The following is a 24,698-nucleotide window of genomic DNA, read 5'->3' as shown; positions in this document are numbered from 1 at the left end:
GTGGCATGACGGCAAAAATATCAGCAGTACCAACAAGCGTACGAAGCGTAATGGGTCTGTTGTAGAACGAGGACCTCCAAACTGGTGGCAACTATTTGGGCAAAACAACAACAAACGTCAGCAAAGCACAGAGTGTTGGTCCTATGGTGCGGTTATGGACGACGAACTTGAGGGTGTGAGTGACCATTTACCTGTGATTGGTGTGTTTGGAATTCATTTCGATGCCTGGGTGGACGAATCAAATAAGTCCCAGAAAAGAATCAGAAAAAAATCAACTATATCCCAACAGCAAGACCAAAAGGCATCCAAAGGAAATGGAAAGGGAAAAGGAAAGGCTAAAAGACATTGGTGGAAGCGTGTGATAGGATTTTGGTAATAGTATTAATAATGAAATGATTGCAAGTATTATTATTGCTGTTGGCTTTATTACCATGAAGAAATAATAATTATATAGTAATAATTACTCTGGAAATAAATACAACAATTATAACCATAGTTACAATTACAATAAGTTACGGTTGTAATTATACTCAAAGTTACAGTGAAAATCACAGCTAGAATTACAATTATACTTTATACCCGAAAAAAAAATTAATAATTAGAATTATGTAATTCTTATATTTGCTTTACAATCCAAAAGAAGACCAAGTGTTGAATTAACGAAAAAAAAAAAGGCAAAAACAAAAAAAGGAGATATTTGGTGTAATTCACATAAAGTATATATATATATATATATTCATCTAAAAAAGAATATGCATTTTATCCACATTCAGAATAGAATACACATTATTGTAAAAACAATATACTGCTTAAATAATGGTATATACCCATTTTACAATCTTTGTTTTATACATATATTATTATTATTCTTTAAAGTTAAAGAGGACGATTTGAATACCCTCCTCTTCTTCTTCTATATTCTTATTGGTGTTTTTGCTGCTGTGGCTAATAATATGCTATAAGTTTTATTTGAATTTGAATAAAGAATTACATAATTTATCTCGAAATCAAATGCCATCTTGATTACTAAAAAAAATGGTAAAATAATGATCGAAACCAACACTTTGTGTTCTGTGTGTGTGTGTATTTTTTTTATCTTCCTTTTTCTTTCAGCTTATATTGGTTGGTTACTTTAGGAACAGAGAAAACAAAGGAATCTAAAATTACCTCGAGGAAGCCTTGTATTAACACTTTCTAAATAATAATATATATAACTACAGCTTTATAGCAACAAAATAAAATAAAAGAATAAGATGGCTTCTGTGTAGAAGGCAGATTCTGTACAACCTTCACTGACTTTGATACAATCTGTGTACAACTTACTGAACACAAATTTGTCATGAAAGGGACCACTTTCTTTTGTAAATTTTTTTTTCAGTGAAACACAAAGGTACAACATTTAGAATAATAGAGAATACAATAGAATCTTGTTATGCTCAATTCTCGCTAAAAATTCACATTTCTAGGCAACGAAAAAGGCAAAAAAAAAAGGAAAAAAAGAAAGAAAGAGGTAAATTGCTAGATTTCCACCTGTATCATTTCCACAATCACTTGATCTTTCTTTATTTAGTTGTGTATACAAACATACATACATACATATATTGGGAGGTTAAAGAAAGTTCTCGTTTATCAAAGTTCACTTGGCAAGATTTATTTTCATAAACAGTTTAAAAAGGATTATAACCAATACATGCACAGCTATTGTTATTTGTCAAAGTAAGTGTGAAAATCTTTTGAAGAAAAGAAAAAAAGAGTTCCCAGACAACCAACTTACTTTTCTCTTTTTCTTTTAGTCTTCTTGTTACAAATGATACTAAAGCGGCTGATTTCTTTTTAGCTTATGTGCTTATAGGTCTATCAGCCATCAGTCTATAACAAAAGCCACATACATTAAGGTTTCTAAGAAGCTTAATATTTTTAGAATAAGACTATACATGAAAGTACAATTCAATCCTTTCTATGCTGTTTGCTTGTGGTTGCTTTACACACCTTTTGTGTAGTTTAACAGGTTTGATTAAGAAGCAACTTTGACACACAAAACTACTAGCAAACGAATATTCTTTTGCTTTTCTGCAAATAAAAATAAAAACAATGGGGGTTTCATTATCTCTGCCCATTGCAGATCCATCTGGATATATAGCGGATATTAAAAGCTAAGATTCTTTGGCTCCGATAAATATACATCGAATTAAAATCTGCAAATGTAGATAGCGGATATTAAAAATAAAGAATGATTGGCTGAAAATTTTTAAAATTTAAAATCTGCAGATTAAATCTTCAGCTCAAAAGCTTGGAGATATGCTTGTTGTCCGCAGATTTTTTTTGTAGTAAAAAAAAAAAAAAATTAAAATTAAAATTAAAAAGGTGGACTCATTTATTTATTTTATTTTAGATTAACCTTAACTTGGCTAATAATTTAAATTATGTTGTCTGCATATCCACCTTCATATTTATTCTCATAATCACCTTCACCCTCATCTTCACCTGCAGATATAATGAAATCGCCTATCTATAAAATCAACTATACTTTTGAGAATTACCAAGCAATCGTAATCTTAAGTCTTAACCTTTGCAAGCAAGCAAAAAGAAGACAATCTAAATTTGACAAGTCAATTAGATTATTTATTTTTTATTAAAAAACGATCAATTATACTATTTTTATTGGATTGAAAAACCTTGGGTAATTTATATCATCCTTTAAATAAGTAAAGGCAAAGGCAAAGGCAAAGGCAAAGACAAGAACAAAAGCAGGAGGAATGGAAAATTATTTAATGCCATAGAATTCTTGAGGGAATTTCTTCTTATTAGAGAGAATATTATTAAAACCATGAATATCATTTAAAGCAAAATTAATGAATTTATTCATACATCGGTGTATACATACATAAATGTGTGCTTAAAAAACTATATAATTATATTGACACTAGATTTTACCGTTAGATTTATATATCCATATTCTAGAATTTTCTTCCATTCCTCTTCCCAACCCGATTTTCTGAGTTGTTTCACATAGCTTGTCATGGGCAAATTTGTCTTTTCATAAAGATTAATGAAGGCGCTTGCATCGAGGTAGCGATCCTCTTCAGCAGATAAAAAGTATTCTTCGATACTTCTTCCTTGACTCTTGCTCAATTCCTTGTTATATTCAGTAGATCCATAGCGTGACTCTTTAGGAAGGAAGAACCACTCTGTCTTGGTAGCAGAGCTGGTAGATAACTCGATATCAGGCTCATTGTCGTTGTCGTTGTCATAATTTATTTTATGTGATAAAGGATATGCTTGAGTCACAGATAAAAGACGTATTGTGCTTGATGAATAATGTCCCGTCCATTCGTCTTCAGGGATCGCTGCGTTGAAAAGCTTTAGATTTTTGATATTTGCCCAAGTCATGTCGATCTGGACAGAAGAAGTGTCAACTAAGCTTTCGTAAAGAAGTGTGGATCTTTCGAAAGAGAAATTTTTGCAATCAAGGCAATGTCTCCCAAGGTAAGCCAACGCGGACGAATCAAATGAACCTCCATCCAAGACCACTGAATCGAGTTGGAAGCTCGGATCTGTGTCTAGGTAATCGTCAGAAATGCAGATACGACAATCGAGCGACAAAGACTTTAGGTTTCTGCAGGTATTAAACAGGACATCCAGTTCAACTTTGAGAAACTTAGAAACGATAGTTAAACTCGACAAGGAATCATACAAGCCGAGCTGTTGTAAAGCTTGTTTATAGTCATTATTTAATGACTTCCAGTTCAGAGATATGCCTGTGATTGTTGACGGCAGTTGATCAAGAGTTTCGAGCAGTTCATTATTGGGTGGTACATAATGCAGTTTATTAATCTTCTCGATATGGAAACTGGTATACGGCACATCGAGCGTATTGAGAAGATTTAAGACCCGGAGTCTGGGAGCATAATCAGATTCGTCGCAGGTTAGGCCAAATTCTTCCAGTTGTTGGAATGGCTTTTCCTCCATACCCAAAAGTAATGACTGGGCTTCTTCAAAGTAATCTTCTTTTATGGAGAACAGCTCGGGTACTTCACGGTAATATTGCTCCAAGTCAGATCTCTCCCTATATTCCCAATCCAGGCTTTTCATTGTTGGGTACTTGCTTGCAAGGTAAGCCAGTGATCGGTAATCATCAGAAAGCAGCTGTATATTGACTTCTTCTAGCTGATACATCCGATCGTGTGTTTCTAGAAGCTCGATGTCTCTCTCAGATAAGTGGATGATCATGATATAGATGTTTAGGATCTTTAGCTGTGGTGCATTTGTGTGTATGATATCGAGATCTTCAAAATTGACTGGTATACTCCTCAGCTTGGCGTCATATGTCAGAACCTCTAGCTGGGGTAAATCCAGCAATCCTTTAAAGAAAGCATCCATACAGTCTCTACCGTAATCAAAGATGGCACTGAATCGCAGATTTGTTAAAGACGCCCAGCGGCTAAAAGCAACCTTTTCAATCGGCTCTCGTCTGAACAAGTTTTTGAAATGAGTATCGAGTTCCGTTATGTGAGGGAACTTTTGTTGAATAAGCAGGACCGCTTCGAGTACGCCAAGGGGGTGTGGAAGTTCGATCCTTTTTACATAGTCGTAGTCTTTTGCCTCTCCTGTAGGTGTTATGAGCAATTTACAGAGAGCGAGAAGTTTATCTTTTTCCGTAATTTTAAGGAATTTCCAAGTATCAGGGACAAAGATCGTGTTCCATTTTCTACATACACCAAAGCATGCCTTTATATCTCTTTGACCTAGTTCACTGAGAATTATGTTCAGAACGCCGTCAGGTAATCTTGCTGCCATTGTTGATAAGGCAGGGTGAGGAGAGGAGAGGATAATGGAATGGAATGGAAGAGAAGTGCCAAGTGTAAGCTTTGAACTGTTTTATATACATAATTAAGAAAATCAACACAAGCCACGCTCACGCTCACACTCAGCCTGGTTTAATGGTCTCAAGGTAGCACTATCTGATCCCTGTGATTTTTGTCTTTGGGAGAAGAGAACTTCTGCTCTTTACTGAATGTAATACGTGAGAAAGATGTATTATATTGTATGCAACTGTTGTGTCCAAGGATAAGTCCCGCTGCTATCTCCGCAAGCACAAGTTGCTCTGGCCGTTTCCATTGCTTCTATCTGTGTATCTGTTTGCTGTATATATCTTTCTCTCTCTTTATTATATGTTCTTTGTTTGTTAGCTGTCGTTATTGCTGCTACGATATAAGCAAGGCTAGATATGCAAACATACAAACATACATACACACATTCCTTGTATACGAGTATCTTCTCCTCTAGTATAAATTCTTCTATTCAATTACAATTAATAAACATCATCTGTATTAAGTTTTCTACATTTGTCTCTCTAGCATTTAGTTACCTAAACTAGTCTTTTCTCATCTTCACTATAGATAGCTATTGTACAACTTAGTAATATAAAAGGTTATGTGATATGGTAAAACCATTACTATTACTATACTATAATTAGGTTTATAATGTCACACTTTTGGTACAGACTCTTATTTCTATAGGTGCCTTACGGGGACAAATAGATTTAATGAGACTTAAGAATAACAGCAATAATAAGACACGCTTAAATAATATTTAGAAAAGTGCATAATTTAGGCGAAAGAAATATACCAAAATGAAATAAAATACACCTTGATAGTTCAAGCTATTGGTTAGGTAAAATTGTACAAAATCGATGAAAAGAAGGTGAAAAATTAAATAGATAAGTTTAATTATAATATGAATAAATTGAGTAGAAAATATAGAGGTATAATTCTATGTAACAATGTACAAGAGGTGATCACAGAAGGATGAATCAATCGCAAAAAATAGATCAATCGCCTATTTTAGAAATAGTATATAAATACAGGCTCGTATATAAATAATTACTTATACCAGCTTATAAGGCAAACAAGGGATCAAGAGAAAAATGAATAAGACAGAGCAATAGAATAAAGAAAGAATCTATATCTTTTATGGGGAAGTACTGATAGAAACCATGATTAAATACCATATGTTTTTCCCATTTGAAAGATTTTGTCCCTGTTTTTCTGCAAGGTCATCATTTATGGATTTCATAAATGAATAAACTTTTCTGGACTTGTAGGATTTCTAAATATGGTGAATTGGCTTTTTCTTTCATGTTGATCCATCAATCTTTAAGCACCTTACGTAAGTAAGTATGTATGTATGTATGTATGTATGTATGTATGTATGTATGTATGTATGTATGTATGTATGTATACATGTGTGCTCGTATAATATGGAGTTATATTTAGGGCAGAGTTTACCCTTAGCTCCATAAACACATCTCCAGGTGCTCTTTTTCTCAATTATTATATATATTCAATTACAAGATACTAATCGCATGGCTTGATTTTAAACCAATCGCTCACTTTTTTTTCAGGCGCAATGAATCTTATTTTACGATTAGACTAAAGTAACTTTGAAAGGTATAAGGAAGAAAGAAAGAAAGAAAGAAAGAAGAAGAAGATAGTTTTTGAGACTTCTAGCTTGACCTTCATTTAAATTTGTTCAAGTAATATCATTAGTTGTATGACATTCTCCTTTGGGAAAATAAAGCCCTTTTGTCTTGATAGTGCCTGTAGATAGTTTGAGGTCATCTCTTTTTGTTATGTTATGAAAGATGTATTTGAGCAGCGGATAAAATGAGAAGGGTCTTCTTTTAAAAGAGCATCAGGAACTTTAAGACTTTGCAATTTTCGAGTACGAGATCAAGATTTGATGTTAAGCCCTTTAACTCGCAGTTTTATCTAAATATCCTCCTTTCAAAACATTTGACGTTGAACATGTGTTTTTGCCCTCATGCTTGACATCATCTGGCTAGAGACTTTTATTCTACCAGCTACTGCAAATATTCCTTTCTCTCTTGAAAATTTCCTTGATAGAAAAAACCGCCAGCTCCAACAAATCCCACCATTTGCTCTTTCCTACAGAAACTTGCTTTCCTCGACCACTACACAAGTGTTGACACTTGCTCGGCGGAGGTGGTTTGGAATAGAGTATAATTCTAAATTATGGTCGTGATAACTGTTGGAAGAGTCCTTTGGTGGATAAGGTAAGCCTTATTGTGCTCACTTTCTCACAATAGTTCTGACTGTAATGCTATTTCATTTACTCTTTCTTTTCTTACCCTTCCAAAAAAAGGCGTGCATTAAATATAGCATGACTGTTTGACATTTGTCTGTGTGGAATGTGGCTGTTGGACACAACCAAACCCGACTTTTCAAGATATTCCGGATGGTCGTCACGCCCACATGCAAGATGGCGCTCTCAATGGGAATATGTCTTTGGCGATACTCATTTTCTTAATGTGTACTGGGTCAGCAAAAATATCTTGTATCTTGCTTTGTGGGGGGTTGGTGATTCCAATGGCAAATATTTCTCACTCTACTTTTTGCTTTTTGCTTTTATTTTTCGCTCCTCATCTATTTATCCCTCAAATTTATTATATATCAATGCATATATAATATATGGCTTCTTCTTTATATATATCTTAAATAGCCACACTACAGAATAATAAAAAAGATGATAAAGAGTACTAGTGAGAGACTAATAGTACCAAAAAAAACAGAATCATATGGTTGTGATAAACACTGTGCTTTAATTAAATTTCTTAATGATTTTAATACATTTGAAGCTTAATATTATCCTATTAATAGAATATTATTACTATTGAATGAAATCTTTGTATTTAAGCCTGGATACAACCAATAGTTAAAGAAAGGCCTTTTGATATTGATAATAATGAGGTTAGTTAGATGTTGTAATTGATATGCATATTACTCATTTTATATATCTTTAAAGATATACTGCTATTAACAAAGAAAACAAAAAAAAAGGCAATGGATAAGTGGATCATGATTGTTACTGCTCCCCTAAATTTTGAGGTCCTCTCTTGAAAAAGTCGGAGCTAGACATTCCTAGTTGAAATCCTGCAAGTTTCTTGTGCCTGACTGACTGACCTACCTAACCCACCGGACTGGTTGGCTGGCTGACTGGCTGATACACGTCACATTACCCCTTTGAACAAAGAAACGAAGATTCCATATTGAATTACACATTACTAAACATTATGCGTTATATACCAATTTTTATATCAGTGCTGTACTTTAGTACATACGTATTATGCATCCAAGACTACTGTAAAAGTGGATACAAATTAGAATCTAATGGAATCTGGGAACTGGATCTGTCCAGGTTGAATCGGTAATGATTACACTAGTAATATAATCTTGTTGCATGTAGCCCACGTTTTGTCATTCACTCATTTATTTATTTATTTATTTATTTTTGGTATCATGAATTGTATATAGTCCATTTGTTGTTGTGCATAATGAGACAACATATCCTACAATAACTTCTACTCAGACAGAGATCAATATATGTGACGCCTTGAATAGACCTAGTGATGTCGACGAAGAAGACTTTTGTAAAGATAGAACTGTGAGCATGTTTTTATCTTCATTTGTTGTTGATTGATATTGTAGACTTACAGTCTATCTTTTTCTCCCTTTCCTTCTTCTTTTATATATCTTAGTATATCTGTAGACGTGTAATTAATACAAAAAAAGGGAGCGATAGAGTTACTCATGTACAAGCTATTGCTGGTGAATTCGAAGGGTAGTAATGGTGTTCTTTATATACATGCTATAGAATGATGTTTAATAATTTTTCTTATTCTTCTACTGGATGCTTAAGATCCAAGCTAAATGCTACAGTTGAAGTACCGAATAATACAGAGCAGGATCTGTCACAAAGTAAGCCATGAAATAAAATAAAATAAAAGGTTGATGTATTGGTATTGATAACAATCATCACTAAAATTCTAATTAAATGATGATAGACGGTGCACAGCTATCTATTAGCCTTGGCGGTGAACATATTAATAACAAATCACTATCTGCCCTGATAACTCTCGAATGTGACACATCTCAGCCTACAAAAGTACAGTATGATAACAATACCCCAATGTCAGATCAAATATTTACTTATTAAACAGGAAGACCCAAATGAACCTACGATTGTGTCTTTTAAAAGCAATGTATTGGCTGTCCATTGGAAGACTGTATTTGCATGTGGGTGAGTACATGTGTGCTCTTTTGTCTACCAAAAAGCAGAAAAGCAAAAAAGCAAAAAACTACTGTCATTACTAACAGAAAAATCGACTGTCTTTGATTCGGTGTTTTCTTCTTATTCTTCTTTCTAGAGCTCAGCCAAAAGAAAAGATCCCTAAAGAAGATGAGCCAACAGAAGATGAGCCAACAGAAGATGAGCCATCAGAAGATGAGCCATCAAAAGATAAAGATGTACCACCAAAGGATATAAATGAAGGGATGTCTAGCATCGGTGTGTTCTTCACCTTGTAAGTCTTAAAGAAAAAGTCTCGATACAGTCGTCATACGGACACAAACCTAACCAGAGATATACTAGCGTCGGTTTATTGATAGGACTATATTTTGGAGGTTATGCTCTGTATAACTACAAGGTCTACAATGCCCGTGGTATTGATCTACTCCCTCACCGTGGTAAGTAAACTCAAGATTTAGTGATGGTATTTTGTTTACATGTAAATCTTGATAATCTGATAATCTATAAAAACACATTGTGCATTATACATTTTACTGCACACTGAACATTGCACTTTACAGACTTCTGGATTGAGCTTCCTTATTTAATCAAGGCAAGTTTATTACAGAATCAGAATCAAAGAAAGTATCTGTCAAACTAATGACTTTTCTTCTACTTTTAGGATTTAATTACCCATGTCATGGACTCTATGTCTTCCAATCGACGAGGTGGTGGATATGCCTCTGTATAGCACGTAGCTCTCAAATCTATAGATACCATATACTATCTTTACATTTACTTTTTTGCTTTGATGATAAAAAATTTAATGAATTATATATATATATATATATATACGGCTTATTTTATAATTATTACTATTGGCTCAGTGAAACTCTAAAGCTAGGTTAAAGAGGTCATTGAATCTGCACCTCAGCCATCTTGAAAAAAAACCGGTCTTCTTACCAAATCAGAACAAAAAAAAACACATACACAAATGTTCACGCTTTCTGTATAAGTCATCAGACAAAAGTTACCCAAGACAAAAAGAAATAAACTATACAAATATACATAAATTATATATATATATATTAGAGCCGCAAACTCTTGGCAAATCCCTTTTGTTTGTTTTTCTTTATATATATATTTTTGAAGCCATAATAATAATTATCATAATAACAGAGAAATAATAATTCCCATATCATACCCTTTTGCTTCTTGTTCCCTTCTTTTCTTCTTTTCTTCTTTAGTTTATCTTACCTCATTAAATAAGATTAAGAGTAAAATGCCAAAGTTTCGAGGTCTGAACTGGAACAAGGTTTTTACCCTTGTAGAATCCCAAAAGAATGACCAAGTCCGAGGATCCACAGATAGCGATCGTAATATACCAGACTGGGAAAAGGTCCCACAAACCACCGTATTGGAGAGATGGTCTTATTATCTATACTAGCAAGTATACCTATTCCTCATTTCAAATATAATATAATATAATAAAATAAATATATATATTATTTCATTTATATCGACTAATATAATAATCATTTAAATCATATACGACACACACAAAAAAAAACAGTAATGGAGCAAGTATTTCAAAACGACTAAAGAAATAATCAACCTCTCTGACCAAAAAAGCCTGTATACTTTTTTATAATACTTTATATATATATACACATCTCGATCTAACAGAACAATGGGGTAATTATCCACACGGGTGTCCAGATCAATCTCATCTAGAAATGTACTCACAATTCAATTCAATTCAATTCAATTCAATGTATCTATTTATTTATCTCTATAGATAAACAATTACACTTATCTACCAAACATGGTACAATACCTCATTGAACAGAAGGGCTGGAATCCTGCCGGACTAAAACAAAACTCAATTGATTCTCCTTGTGGAATGAACACTCAGTGTATGATCCAACTCGGCAACACGAATCTCAAGGTTGATAGCATCATCTTACTATTCAATGGTCTAAGTTCACTTGTTCAGACTCTTTTACTGACAACCATTGGTAAAAATCAACAGGCACTTGGGCTCAAATCAACAAGTGTTTTAATGATATTATTGTTTGTATTTCTATTTATCTTAAGGTTCTCTGGCCGATTATGGCAACAATGGACCTAACATTCTGTTGGCTATTACAGTTGTTTCATGTACATCTCAAATAGTTTTCTTGGTTTTCAATGAAACCTCAAGTAATAATATTCTGGATCAGATCCTGTTATACATTCAGTCATATCTATAAAGATCACTAACAACATTGGCTTTTATTGTAGGTGATTATTGGGGTTTAGCTATGCTAGTCTGTCTGATCTTCCAAGTGTCCTATGGAGCCTCGCTTACATTCTATTGGGCGTATTTCCCCATTCTGGCAGCCAATGACTCAAAGGTTCGGACTGCGCGCCATGAATTAGGGGTAGATAGCCCAGATTACCAAGTAATAGAATCTATGATGCGCAACCACATCTCAACTGTATCTACTGCATGGTCCAACATTGGCTTCTTTAGTATCTCAATCATACTCATCGGCACCGGGTTCGGTTTGGCTGCAGCTTATCACACCGACTGGCAAAGTTTACCAGCATATTCGAATTCGATCTTTAGTGCCATATGTGGAGGTTACTGGCTACTATTTTCGATTCCATGGTTTGTTTTCCAAAAACATAGACCTGGTCCTCCCTTACCAGACGAAGCAAACTACTTGACATTTGGCTGGAAAAGAGGCAATTACTTTTTTCTTTCATATATATTTACATGCACGTATTCTTACTGAATCATATTATCTAATATTATATTATATAGTTGGATCAGCTTTGAAAGAGTATAAAAGACTACCCCAGACATTTGCCTACTTGATTGGCTATTTTCTCTTAAATGATGCCATAAGTAGCACAAATACTCTCACACAGATAATTTCGAACCGAATCACCAATTTCGATGGTGTATTGCAAACCTATCTCAATCTTGTCCAATCAGTATGTTCAATCATCGGCTGTTTTGTATTCCTGTACGTCCAGAAGTATCTTGGCTGGTCAGCAAAAACAATGCTGCTGATCTCTATTGGTATGACACTTCTGATTCCGGTCTGGGGATGTATTGGCATCAAAAGCTCGGTTGTTGGATTTCGCCAGGTGGGTGAACTATGGGTCTATCAAGCCTGGTTTGGGCTTTTTACAGCTCCATTCTACGCTTACTCCCAAACGATGATGTAAGGTTTTCTTTTAAGAAAAATTAAGCTATCGAATAAAATCAAACCAAATCGAGTCGAATTGAATTGAATCAAAGAAACTAATAAAATGGGTTGCTATTATACATATACATACATACATATATATATAGGTCAGAGCTTATCCCAACAGGGCATGAAAACATGTTTTTTGGTTTGTTTGGTATAACCGGAAAATTATCCCAATTCTTCGGACCGCTCGTAGTCAGCAGTATCACAGAAACTACCAATGCTCGACAAGGGTTCATCGTTTGCGCAATCTGCCAATTCCTACCTTTGATTATCATTGGCTATATTGATATGCGCAGAGCCGAGATGCATATCAGGGTTTACGAAGAACAGGAACGACGAAAATCTTGCTCAGAAGAAAGAGAAGGAGGAATTCTGAGAAGTTCAACTAGTAGTAGCAGTAGTAATATCAGCGTGTATTATCATCCAAAAGACGACAATAATGAAGGAGTAGGACCAAGTACACCAACACATCTCACACTATATTGAAAACCAACCAACTTTCACAGCCTCTCTTTTTCTTTCTTAAACAACAACAACAGTAATAACAGTATAGTACATGTATATAATTATAATTATAAATATAATCCATAATATTTTGTAAAAAAAACAGACAATTGATTTTTATATAAAACTATAACAATAGTAATAATAATAAGTGGTAATAAAATATGAACGAAGGGAAAGAGGAATATTTTGATGGTATTCCAAAAAATACAATTAAAGAAAAAGAAGAGGAAAATAAGTAATACAAAAAGAAACAGGATAAAGAAAGAAAATAGACATATTTACAGTATGCGAGAAAAGGGTGGAAGAGTTTGAAGGAGTAGGGTGTAATGGGGGAGCAAGAAAAAAATAGAGATTTAAAAGCCAAGTGGTGTGTTTAAGAGCTGGTCAATGGTAAAGTAATCGGCTTTAATCTATATGTATCGCATACTGGAAGATATGTGCGGCACTGAGCATCCAATTGTGGGTATCTCACGATAACATAGTTAATTACAAATCGACAAAACTGCTTTTGGACCCATGAAAGTGGGCATTTTGATTGTCTTGTTTGTGGTGGTGTTGCGGTCGTATCAGCCTCGGCTGTAAGGCGGATAGTGTTGTAAGTAGTTGGCTTAGAGGATATTGCGTGCCATATACGTTGAATATCCTTTTCAGTTGGCTGTGTAGGACGAGGAAGAAGTCCTGAACCGAATTTCGGGGCAAACAACAGCTCGTCAGTAAAAGAAAAGAATAAGGGCGATTTGGTCGCTGGATTCTCGGTTATAGGTGAAGGTGGAGGTGGAGGTAACAATAGGCGAGAACTGGTCAGAAATTCTTCGGTGTTCATTCGCATCGTGTGTTCTAAAACAATTGACATCAAGGCGGGCGCTAGTAGTGGATAGCGAGTAAAGAGTTGACTGGGTGGCATGGTCGATAGAGTGGCACGGTCCTTTTCAGAAAGGATGGCGTTGAGATCAATTGATGGGAATGTGGCATGGGAAAGGTAAGTTGTATTTGTTGCAGGAAGGAAAAAGTCCCATTGATTAAGTGCATCGTCTGAAGAAGTCAAAGCGTCTTGTTGGATAAGGGTTCCATTGGATGAAGGTGAAGACAGTAGGGGTGCCTGTTGAAGTGGGATATTGGTGTTGTTCCATGGAGTACTAATATTATTTGTATTGCTGTTTGACTGGCCAGGATTATGATTCCCAGGCTGAATACCAGCTTGTAAGAGGATCAAATCGACTCTCAGACGATCATTCTCCTCTTGGATTCGTTTCATGGTTGTGCGCACCCATCGCACTTCAAGCTTAAGCTGACTATTTTCTGCCTTGTATTGCTCGACCTTGTTCTCAAGCGTAGTTATGTATTCTACAAATATAAATATATACAGTAGTTGAGCATAATTTTCATCAATTGAGCAACAAATTAATAATAATAATAAAAAAGAAAAGAGTCTACTCACCCTTGCGCCTGTTTCTGAAATTGCGTGCAGATATCTTATTGCGAACCTGTCGACGTTCCTTTGAAGTCATCATTTTCCATTGAGAAGGAGTGGGTTCATCTTCATCAGATGGGCTAGAGCTTCCTTTTGCCTCGTGTTCGCATGCCTTGATTGGCAGAGGTGTATATTGGTCCAAGGAGGCGGAGTCACACACAGGAATAGTGTATGAGCCTATAGTGTCTGGGATAGAGGTGTACGTCTGCTGTAGCTGTGGATTCTCGGTAAAATGGGTAGGAAAGTTGGGATCAGTTTGGTCATCAAGATAGGTAAACAAGTCCTCGGTGGATAGATCTGATGGGATGGTAAGGGAAGGAGGATTCTCAGACGGAATTATTATGGCAGAGTTTTGAAATGTTTGTGAGGATTGTTGGTTGGGTAATTGTGGATTGTCTTCGGGATCATCTTGAAGAATCCAATTAATATAACTGTCGTTGCTTGCCATTTAAATAAAACACAGTTGTGGTTATGACTATTTGTATTACTAATGTAGAAGCCAAAATATACAAGTATAAATAAATATAAATAAAAATTAAAAATAAAAAAGGGTATTCAAACAATTGTAGGCAATTCTTAATTGATGATCAACACCCCCCAGAATTATAGGAGAGTCACACTAATTAAAGTACCGACAGGAGAATATATGTTAGGATAATCAATGATGATAAAAGTTTAATGAAATTTTGAAACAAATAAACATGTACGTATATGTATGTATTAGTTATAAGGTATTCTTTTGTTATACCTTGAGAAGTATAGCTCTAAACTTGCACTTTTTATTGTTAGACTTTTAAATAACTGAATGAGCTTTATGAGGTAGAATGTTATAATAGGTAATGTTAAAAGTATGTATTTTTTTAAAGAAAAAAAAACATTACACATTTTTTTGAATATATAAATATTAGAAATAAGGTATGTATTTCTTTAAGTTTACAGTGCTTGTAATTAAGTAACAAGTAGGATAAATGGCTTATTACAATAATAAACTATTAAAATATTAACAAACTATAGGTATGTCAAATGGTTTTTGATATATAATGTGGGTTCATATAAACTTGCTATTTATCCGGGAATGTTCTGTAAAGAAATAAAGAAATAAAATACAGATGCTTTTTTATATAGAGAGAGATATATACAAAATATATCTTGGCTAAATAAATGAACAAAGAAAAAAGCCAACGAAACATGAGTAGGAAACAACTGTTAATCGAGTCATCAGAATAAGGAGGCATTCTATTGAATCGTTTGAAGAAAGGGTAAAGATACTTTAGATTGTGGTTTAAAGACATACCTCACTGATCAAGAAAATTCAAAGAGAAAACAATGACAAACAATTAAGTTTATTAATATGATCTGAGCCTTTTTCTTTCTCTTTCTCTTTTTTAAACTTTTTAAAATACTGCTATAATATATATATATAAATAAGTAAATTGAAACAGTAAATATATGAATTTGAGATTATTAATTAATATTTTATATATAAAATATTTATAGTGTGTGCTTGTGCTTGTACGTGCTTATTTTTTTTTAACAAACAAACAGGTAACACAGAATTAAATACACCATCTTGCTCAAGACTAACCCTTTTTCTGGACTTTATTTCATTAAAGTAAACTGGCCATAATCAATTAGTAAATTTGTATTATAGAATGATTAATATGATAGATTTAGCTTTTTGAAATCCCATACCTTAGTTAAGGGGATTGAACAAAAGCTCAAAAAAAAAAGAAAAGATATCAAACTAATCTGCTGATAAAATCAGAGCCAAAAAAGAGATGTCCAAAATGAAGAAAGTAAGAAAAGAATATAAGCCAATTTCAGAGCTTATAGTATGTAAGTATTACACCGATCATTAGATGATTGATAATAATGATAAAGACTTTCAAACTATTGGTATTCCACCGGGCAGGTTATAAATATTTCAAATTTTAGAATTAACTTGGTATTTTTGGGATATAAGGGGAGTAGAGCTTGGTTGGTATCCAATCACAATCCAATTAGATACATTATTAGAATAAAAAGTTAACCAGTTACTGCTTACTGTTTACAAAAAATATATCGGAAAATCAAATTAAGACCAATAAGCATGGATTGAAAAGGATATTTTATAAGACAGATTTACCTTGTCCTCTTCTTCTTGCTGTTTTCTATAGAAAAAATAAACCAAAATAATAATGTTACCATTTTTGATTTTATCAAAGATAAATACTAAAGTGACCATTATAGAAATACAAAAATTATGTAGATTGAATTGCGTTGGCTCAAAAAATAAAATAAAAAAAAATAATTGGATTGTATATTAGAGATCAGAAGTTACGCAGGTACAGGAAGTTACGGTATGACCAACATAGAAAAATCTTTGAATAAAATCTTCTTTCTTTTTTGTGCTTTTTTTTTAATATATATATATATATATATGTATAAAAAATAACAATAGTGTGCACTGAATAAGAGAGTACAGAGAAGTAAACGTTAAACAGGTAGATCAGTAGTCCCCGATCAGGAAATATAATGGAAAAGCAAAGACATGTGTGTCGGATAACGTCCTACTTTCTATTTTATCTCAAGTGGTAGGACCACAAAGGTCTGATTGGTGAACGAATCTTTAAAGAACTAGCAAGACCTTAAGGATCTGTTGTAATCGTTTCGGTCGGCGTCCTATTTAGAGAAGGTATAATGCATAAGATGTAATAGAGCAAGTCGATGGCGCAATAGTCGTACAAGAACACTGGTGTGATGCCTTTTTTTTGGTGTTTTTTTTTTGACATCGAGACACTATATAAGAAAACCGTAAAACTTTGATCTTTGTAATTATCTTTATACTTCATCTTTCTTCCTTTCTTCCTTTACAATGACTGCTGAAATTGTAATTGACTACGATGAAGAACCTTACAAATCTCAGGCTAAGAATTTCGTCAAGAAGATGCCGGGATATACGAAGAACTATTTTTTCAGCATGTTCCCTATTGTAACCTGGATTCACCGTTACAACTTCCAGTGGCTTGTTCGTGATCTGATTGCTGGTGCCACTGTTGGTGTTGTTATTGTACCTCAGAGTATGGGTTATGCAAAATTAGCCATGCTTTCCCCTCAATATGGTCTTTAGTAAGTTATCTCATTCTATTCGAAGCATTTTTAACTTACACATTTCAATAGTACTGCGTTTGTCGGTCTCTGTGTATACTGCTTGTTTGCTACATCTAAAGATATTAGTATTGGTCCAACTGGTGAGTGAAATATTAATGATAATAATCAATTTATCATTTACTAACCATCTTGATGTCTTGTAGCTGTAATGTCTCTACTCGTAGGACAGACTGTTACTCGCGTGACCACCGAATATCCTAGCATCACTGGGCCTCAAGTTGCTGTAGTTCTCTCTCTTATGACTGGTATTATTGCTATGTTTATTGGTCTTGTACGCCTTGGTATTCTTGTAGATTTCATTCCAGGTATGCATAACAAAGATATATAGATATTAGAGTTTTTCTCATACGTTTCATTTCTTTTATTAGCCCCTGCTATTGCTGGTTTCATGACAGGTTCAGCTATCACAATTACTATTGGACAGGTAAGATCTATTTACTATAATCTGTTTAATGATTGTGCTCATCCTTTGACCCCTTTTTTTAGTGTCCAAAACTTTTTGGTATCAAGGGTATCAACACACAGGACTCTGCCTATCTTATTTTCGGAAACTTCTTCAAAAACCTTCCAAATACACAAGTAGATGTTGCATTTGGTTTGACTGGTCTGCTTTGGTTGTACGGTATCCGTTTCGCTTGCCAGAAACTCACCACCCGTTATCCCAAATACGAAAAGCATCTCTTTTACTTCAGTATTATGCGCAACGGTATCCTCGTCATCTTCGGTACCCTCATTGCCTTTTTGATCAACATCGGCAAGACCACAAGTCCTATCAGTATTCTCAAGACTGTTCCAGCCGGTTTCCAAGCCATGCATGTTCCTGTCTTGACAACCGAACTCATCAGTGCTATCGCTAGCTCTCTTCCATCTGCTGTCATCATTCTTATTCTTGAGCATGTAGCAATTGCAAAATCATTCGGACGTATCAACGACTACCAGATCAACCCAGATCAGGAAATTATTGCTATTGGATTCACAAACATCTGGGCCGCTTTCTTTGGCGCCTATCCTTCTACTGGTTCTTTCTCTCGTACTGCTATCAAAGCTCGATCTGGTGTCAAGACTCCAATTGCTGGTATCTTCTCTGCTCTCGTAGTACTCCTGGCCTTGTATGCTCTCACTCCAGCTTTCTACTTCATTCCTGATGCCACTCTCTCAGCTGTTGTCATCCACGCCGTCGCTGATCTCGTGTCCGGTCCTGCTTACATCAAACGTCTTGCAAAAGTCAGCTTGTGGGAATTGTTTGTATTTGTCGCAGCTGTCCTGATTACGTTCTTTACCTCTGTCGAGTATGGTATCTACGTTTCACTTGGTCTCTCGATCGTCATTCTCCTTTTCCGTATCGCACGCCCCCGGTTCTGGGGTCTCGGTCGTGTTCCTTTGTCAACAAGCACCGGATCAAATACCAGCCAGAAGGTTCAGGAATCAGAAGAAATCCAAAAGTACCTTTATGTTCCCACCAACCACCCATCCCTTGGTCCCCTTGTTGAAGACTTACCTGCCGGTATTCTAATGTGCCGCATCGAAGAATCCGTGACATATCCCAATTCTAGTTTCATTTCCGACAAAATCATCACATATGCCAAACAGAATACCCGTCGCCATGGTGCTGTTATTTCTAAAGGTGACCGTGCATGGAACGATGATGCTGACCCTGTTAAAGAAGCTGCCCGCAGTCAATTGCCTATTCTACACGCCTTGATCATCGACTTTTCTAGTGTCAATCGTCTTGATTCTAGTGGTCTTCAATCCATCGCTGATGCCAAAAACACCTTGAACCGTTACAGTGGTCACGATGTCGAGTTCCATTTCACAAACCTTGTTCAACCTTCTATCCGCCGGTCCCTCATCGTTGCTGGCTTTGGAAACCAGATAAGACTCGATGGTAGCTCTAACGGCGAACATACTCAGAACGTTCACCAAGAGATCCTGCCAGTTGTTCCTGCATCCAAGGATGGACCCAGACAGAGACCCGCCGAAGACCGAAGAGCGAAGGCTGGTAACGGTAATGGTGATGTTGAGGATGTATTGGAAGTATATGAGAAGAACGGGGAGGACTTCAAGAGCTCGGTGGATACTCAGAGTATTTCTACCGGTCGGTCTATTCCAATTCCCAAGGATCGTTATCCTTTCTTCCACTGGAGCTCAGATGAAGCTGTCCTTGCTGCCACTCGAACACTTGCTTTCCGTAACGATACAAGTGAACCAGAATCTCCAAAACTTTAAATTTTCTCCATTATTAATACCATAACATAAACATACATACTATTACTCCTCTACTTTCCGTCCCTCTCTCATATATATTCCATAATACCTCCTAATACTTCTTTTATATTCTACTCTTCTTATTAATAGCATATTATATCATCTTTAAAAAATCTGTACCTATAAATCAAATAAAAATTATCCTCTCGATTGAGTTATATCTGTACTAGCACTGCTCTCTCATTATCAACACATATTTACTACTACTGCTACTATTACTATTACTATTATTGTAAGCTAAGTTAGGTAATATTTTAGTGTCCCAACATTCTGACATCCAATACTTTAAATATTCTTAATTTGTAACCTTGATAATAATGCAAGCTTAAATTTGATCCACAAAGAATAAAAAAAATGACAAACACATTACTATATAAAAAAAAGAAGTTTATTTAAAAAAAACTCTTAAAGACCAAGGTATTACAAACTCTTATAATTCTTAAATCACAAAAAAAACGTTTGATTTAAAGAGATCATGAAACGTTCAGAAACTAAAGAAAATAATTTCTTTTTAGGCCAAATTAATTACTGGTTTTTGCTGAAACAGCAAAAAGAAAAAGCAACTGCTTCATATCCCTTTCAGTTTTGTTCAAGTGATATATTATGTTTGTCTTTTTTTCTTCTTAGACTTCTTTAAATTGCCTTAAATAGACAGAGTTTGGAAAAAGGCTCTTTAGAAAACAAATATTTATATTCTATATATCATCAGTCTATTGTACCACAGAGAGCAAAGACCGTTAATGAAACCAAATCAAGGAGCTCACAAGAGTAGACACACGGGCAAGCACACGCACAAAGAAGAAATTAAGATAAAATAAGAAAAATTACCATAATATTTATATTAATAGAGAGGGTGTCGAGTTGTGATAATCTTAATATGGCTAAAAAATAATTATTGGTAAAACTCAATCAAAAATAGATAAAAACTCAAACACAGCTGCGAGGATTTATAAGTTGAAAACATTATATTAAGAAATCCAGGAGACATAGAGCTTAATAAACTTGGCTTTCCGAGGCCTATTCTATTAAGTAAGTATGAAGAAGAGACTCCTGGCTATCCTATGTTTTGTTTTGAAGTGGGGAAAATAAACTCACTAAATGACCTCCACCATGAAATTTGCGAGACAAATATTGGAATTTAATTTTGAAATGACCGATTTTATTTTCTTTTGCCCAACCTTGTTTCCTTAGCTGTAGCTGTAGCATAAATTTACGTATTATGGGAAAATAATGATAGATCATTAAACATTCAAGATTTTGTTATTGTGGTCAAACTACACAAAATGTATCCAGTAGAATCACCACAAATGGACCACGTTTGATAGATATCTTCTGGGGTAATAAGTCCCATGACTATGAGTTAATCTTATTTTAAAATTCAAGAGATTGAATCATGATAATTCAAGGAAGACCAAACAAAGTATATATATATTTTAGGTTACTCATAATTCAAACTAAAATGTATAATTTACTACGGTTAAAGTATAATGATTTGTTACAAAACATGCTAATAAAATAAGGAAAAATAAAATAAAAATAAAAGGTTTGGGAAGTTTTTCCCAAGAACAAAGCTCGTACAATGCCATCATAATCCCATTTGATATTATTATTTTTCTCTGAGAACTGTAGTATATTCCATGTTTTCTTTTATATCCTTTTTTTTTTAAAATAAATAAATAAAATAAAAAGAAGACACAGTTTATACCTTAAAGCACATTTGGACAAAGATCAATGTCAATTATAGTATAGTTTATACATAGTGTATCAAACATGTTGGTTACCCTCATAGCCTTGTTTCATACATCACATACTTTATAAGCTTTCTTCTGAATATCTTATAGAAAAACAGGATGTACTTTACAGCAATAGAACAAACGTTTAAACGATTGATTATAATTTTATGTGTACTTCGTTCTCTTGGTCATCTAACAGACTGAAACGTTAAGACTGTTAGGCTGATTGTGGAATAACTTCTTTTGTCCTTGAGGCTACACGTTTACCTTTTTGCTATTTCTCTATTATAATGTGCGTTATATAGTAGGAAATCATTAAATCCGATAAATTTCTTTGTTACAGGATTTCCACTGTAAAATTTGATCTCGCTATTTCTATAGTTTGAAAACGAAAACCAAACTTTTGAAGTGGAAATTTGGTATATACAAAATATCCGTAGCGAAATTGCCATTTGTGACATAAATTTGGACGCAACCGCAAAAACAAATGGCCACAAATTAAGAACATTTATTAAAGATTTTGTTTCATATCAATACATCTGCTGTAAGATGAGATGCTGTGACTCACACAGCCTTCACAATCCTGCTTGGGTACCTTACATTCTATCAATATTTCAATTGTATTAAGTCCTAATTATTATTTTTAAAAAATAATATAACCATCTTCCAGTACTGTATCCTAATTTGCTTCCTTGGCTATTCGGATAGTGTATCCTTGCCAATTTGTTTTTGAGATTACTTCCAAATTCATGTCACAAATGGCAATGTCGATACGAATATTCTGTACCTTTAACTATCATAACCTCATTTCAATAAAAGTCAACCTTGAATTCAAAATCCCGTCACATATTGTGTTGAGATCCAGATAATATGCTTATATACTTTTTGCTTTCTTTTTTTACATTTTACATATTGCTTAATATGGTTTTGAAATATACATGAATGTATTCCCTAGTAATTATTTGGTCTATTTTGTATCTACTTGTACAAGCAAAAGACATATACTTTCTTTTGTGCTCTTGAACAAACAAAAAAGCGCACATACCACTTTAGAGTAACCTACAAATTGCCGTTATAGAAACTCGTACTCCACTTTGTGAGTTATTGCTAGGGTGCACCTTTTTTATAATCGACAATTTTTATATGTAAAATTAGAAAACCATAAGGCTTTATGGGATCTTACTTTTTTGAATTTTGTTACCGCTGAGTTGCTCGTTTTACTATTTACAAGCTCTCTGCGGTGAGACTTCTTCTACTTCTCTGCAAAAAAAAAACTTTAAACAAGATGAAGTTTGGACATTTAAGCAGGGAGGTTTAAAAAATGTCCTTATTTTCCAGCCAATAATAATGCTTACTAGGTTTAAACTTGAAGTGTGTAACGTATAGTTGGTGTGGACAGACTAAAAGTTCAAAATTAGCTCAAAATACATATTAAATAAAATTGGGCATATATTCCCGTCTCTGTCATTAAGTGAGAACCTTTTATTGCGAGTTTTTCTAGACCTCTCATTATATGGCACATATTCCCCATAAAAAAATGCTTCTCTTCTCAATCCTAGTGACAATGGAAGAAAACTAGCTAATTAGAGCCGATTAAGAATTTTGCCCCTTTTTTTTGCCCTTTTTTGAACTTTTAGTCTGTCCACACCAATTGTTTATATCTGTTACCATTTAAATCCCTGTAGTGTAATGGTTGGTTTACACTGTATGAGTGTGCAGTGTACGTGTGTCTGGTGTGTAACAGTTCCGGAGATTTTTAACTTGCCAGGTTCATTAACAAGAAGGAACCAGTGTTTGGCTGTTGCTTTTTATTTCACTTAATTGTAGTGTTTATACTACAAAACCTATTAATGATTACACCACATTATACAGAAACTTCAATTTATATTTATATGGTTTAAATTAACCGAACTACCAATGGGGAAATCCACACAGTATTAACAATACATCCCTCCAAAAAAGAGCAAATCGTTGAAAAGAATGATACTATAGTAGCTTTACTTGCGTAACCGTCCATAACATTACCAGGTTTCTAAAGCTTAGCTATTTCCTCCCCGTCTTTTCCCTGCTAAATTATTACTATAACGAGTACTGACTCTACTTATCTCTATTGCTAACTACCTTTGATCCTTTGGTAATGATCAACCACAAAAAAAAGCTCAACACATCTAGCCAAACTATATGCCTTCTTCTTCTCTCTCATACATCTCCCTTCTAATGGCTTACTGTAAAATCATCATCGTTATATCAGCTTGTTAAGTTCACTTTTTTCTTGTGCTTCATTGGTCATTTGTGGACTCATTACTATGGAGTATAATCCAATAACTGAGCAAGTCATTTTCATTATTATTGTAAAATACGATACGGACCATATAAATAATAATAATAATAATAATAAGATATATTGTCAATGTACGTACACCTCTCGTCAGTTTTCTTTTCTTATCATTCAGACAACATCATCATTAAGTACCAAATTGTGAATCTTGTGTCATTTCTCTAAATTATGTTTTTTTTATTTATTTCATCTACTCAATTGACTTGAGTCTCAGTCCCATCGTAACGATTGTTGTTACCATCTTTTAGTCGAAGATAGTTTGAGAGCTGTAATACTCAAACCTACTACCGAATTACTTGAAAGAGAAAACAAGATGTTCAATTACTATTTGCCTTACAAACGATAATATTCTTTAATGCTAATCTCAGATGATTGTCGGATGTACATGGTTTCTTTTGTATAATCATCACAACATGTCTCTGGGCTTCGGGCACCCTCAGACTTTTTTAGGGGTTTTTTACTTTCGCAATAATGATAGTAATCATAATGATAAAAAAAAACGAGCAATATAATATAACAACATTTCCAGCATTCGCTTTTATTTCGACTTTTATCCCGCATTTAGACCTTTAGCTAAAAGCGATGCTCCCAGCAGCTCATTTTATTTTATCTAATTAGAAAAACAGGATGAAGTTAGAGATCATGTCATACAGCTTATAACTTTCGTCACGTATTCTTTAACTTACTTGTTTTTCATTAAAATAAAATATAAGGCCTATACTACTTGGTAATTGTGTACGACACACAATTAACAGTAGGAAAAAGTCATATAGAACTTTATAGGCCAATGGCCCCTCCCCCCGAGGGGAGGGGGGAGCAAAGCTCCTAGTCTAATGAGAAAAACAGGATGAAGTTAGAGATCATGTCATACAACTTATAACTTTTGTCACGTATTCTCTAAC

General features: G+C 34.3%; 5 protein-coding genes across 5 annotated transcripts; 3 read left to right on the top strand and 2 right to left on the bottom strand.

The window, feature by feature from the left end:
• Positions 1 to 2,416: 2,416 nt before the first annotated feature.
• Positions 2,417 to 4,797, bottom strand: PHYBLDRAFT_62787 (hypothetical protein; the record flags this gene model as incomplete). Its single annotated transcript, XM_018441015.1, has 3 exons — positions 2,417 to 2,484; positions 2,568 to 2,595; positions 2,935 to 4,797. 3 exons carry the CDS (start codon positions 4,795 to 4,797, stop codon positions 2,417 to 2,419), a joined length of 1,959 nt encoding a protein of 652 aa, XP_018295058.1.
• A 2,967-nt stretch (positions 4,798 to 7,764) lies between these two features.
• On the top strand, positions 7,765 to 9,946 carry PHYBLDRAFT_185911 (hypothetical protein; the record flags this gene model as incomplete). The annotated part of the gene is made up of 10 exons (XM_018439170.1): positions 7,765 to 7,769; positions 8,334 to 8,463; positions 8,558 to 8,640; positions 8,719 to 8,777; positions 8,864 to 8,964; positions 9,020 to 9,099; positions 9,227 to 9,382; positions 9,451 to 9,545; positions 9,669 to 9,700; positions 9,770 to 9,946. 10 exons carry the CDS (start codon positions 7,765 to 7,767, stop codon positions 9,836 to 9,838), a joined length of 810 nt encoding a protein of 269 aa, XP_018295057.1. The 3' UTR covers positions 9,839 to 9,946.
• Positions 9,947 to 10,897: 951 nt separating this feature from the next.
• PHYBLDRAFT_87721 (hypothetical protein) lies at positions 10,898 to 12,653 on the top strand (the record flags this gene model as incomplete). The annotated part of the gene is made up of 5 exons (XM_018443673.1): positions 10,898 to 11,105; positions 11,185 to 11,289; positions 11,371 to 11,854; positions 11,925 to 12,302; positions 12,434 to 12,653. Coding segments are annotated over 5 exons (1,395 nt in total), but the record flags the coding sequence as incomplete, so codon positions are not given.
• A 559-nt stretch (positions 12,654 to 13,212) lies between these two features.
• On the bottom strand, positions 13,213 to 14,758 carry PHYBLDRAFT_62790 (basic-leucine zipper transcription factor; the record flags this gene model as incomplete). Its single annotated transcript, XM_018441016.1, has 2 exons — positions 13,213 to 14,183; positions 14,278 to 14,758. 2 exons carry the CDS (start codon positions 14,756 to 14,758, stop codon positions 13,213 to 13,215), a joined length of 1,452 nt encoding a protein of 483 aa, XP_018295055.1.
• Positions 14,759 to 17,251: 2,493 nt separating this feature from the next.
• On the top strand, positions 17,252 to 19,326 carry PHYBLDRAFT_97029 (hypothetical protein; the record flags this gene model as incomplete). The annotated part of the gene is made up of 5 exons (XM_018443994.1): positions 17,252 to 17,418; positions 17,470 to 17,540; positions 17,604 to 17,765; positions 17,829 to 17,884; positions 17,947 to 19,326. Coding segments are annotated over 5 exons (1,836 nt in total), but the record flags the coding sequence as incomplete, so codon positions are not given.
• Between the last annotated feature and the right edge of the window lie 5,372 nt (positions 19,327 to 24,698).

This window comes from Phycomyces blakesleeanus (genome assembly GCF_001638985.1).
Source record: "Phycomyces blakesleeanus NRRL 1555(-) unplaced genomic scaffold PHYBLscaffold_5, whole genome shotgun sequence".
Classification (NCBI taxonomy): Eukaryota; Fungi; Mucoromycota; class Mucoromycetes; order Mucorales; family Phycomycetaceae; genus Phycomyces; species Phycomyces blakesleeanus.
This window is presented reverse-complemented; position numbering and strand designations above follow the sequence as displayed.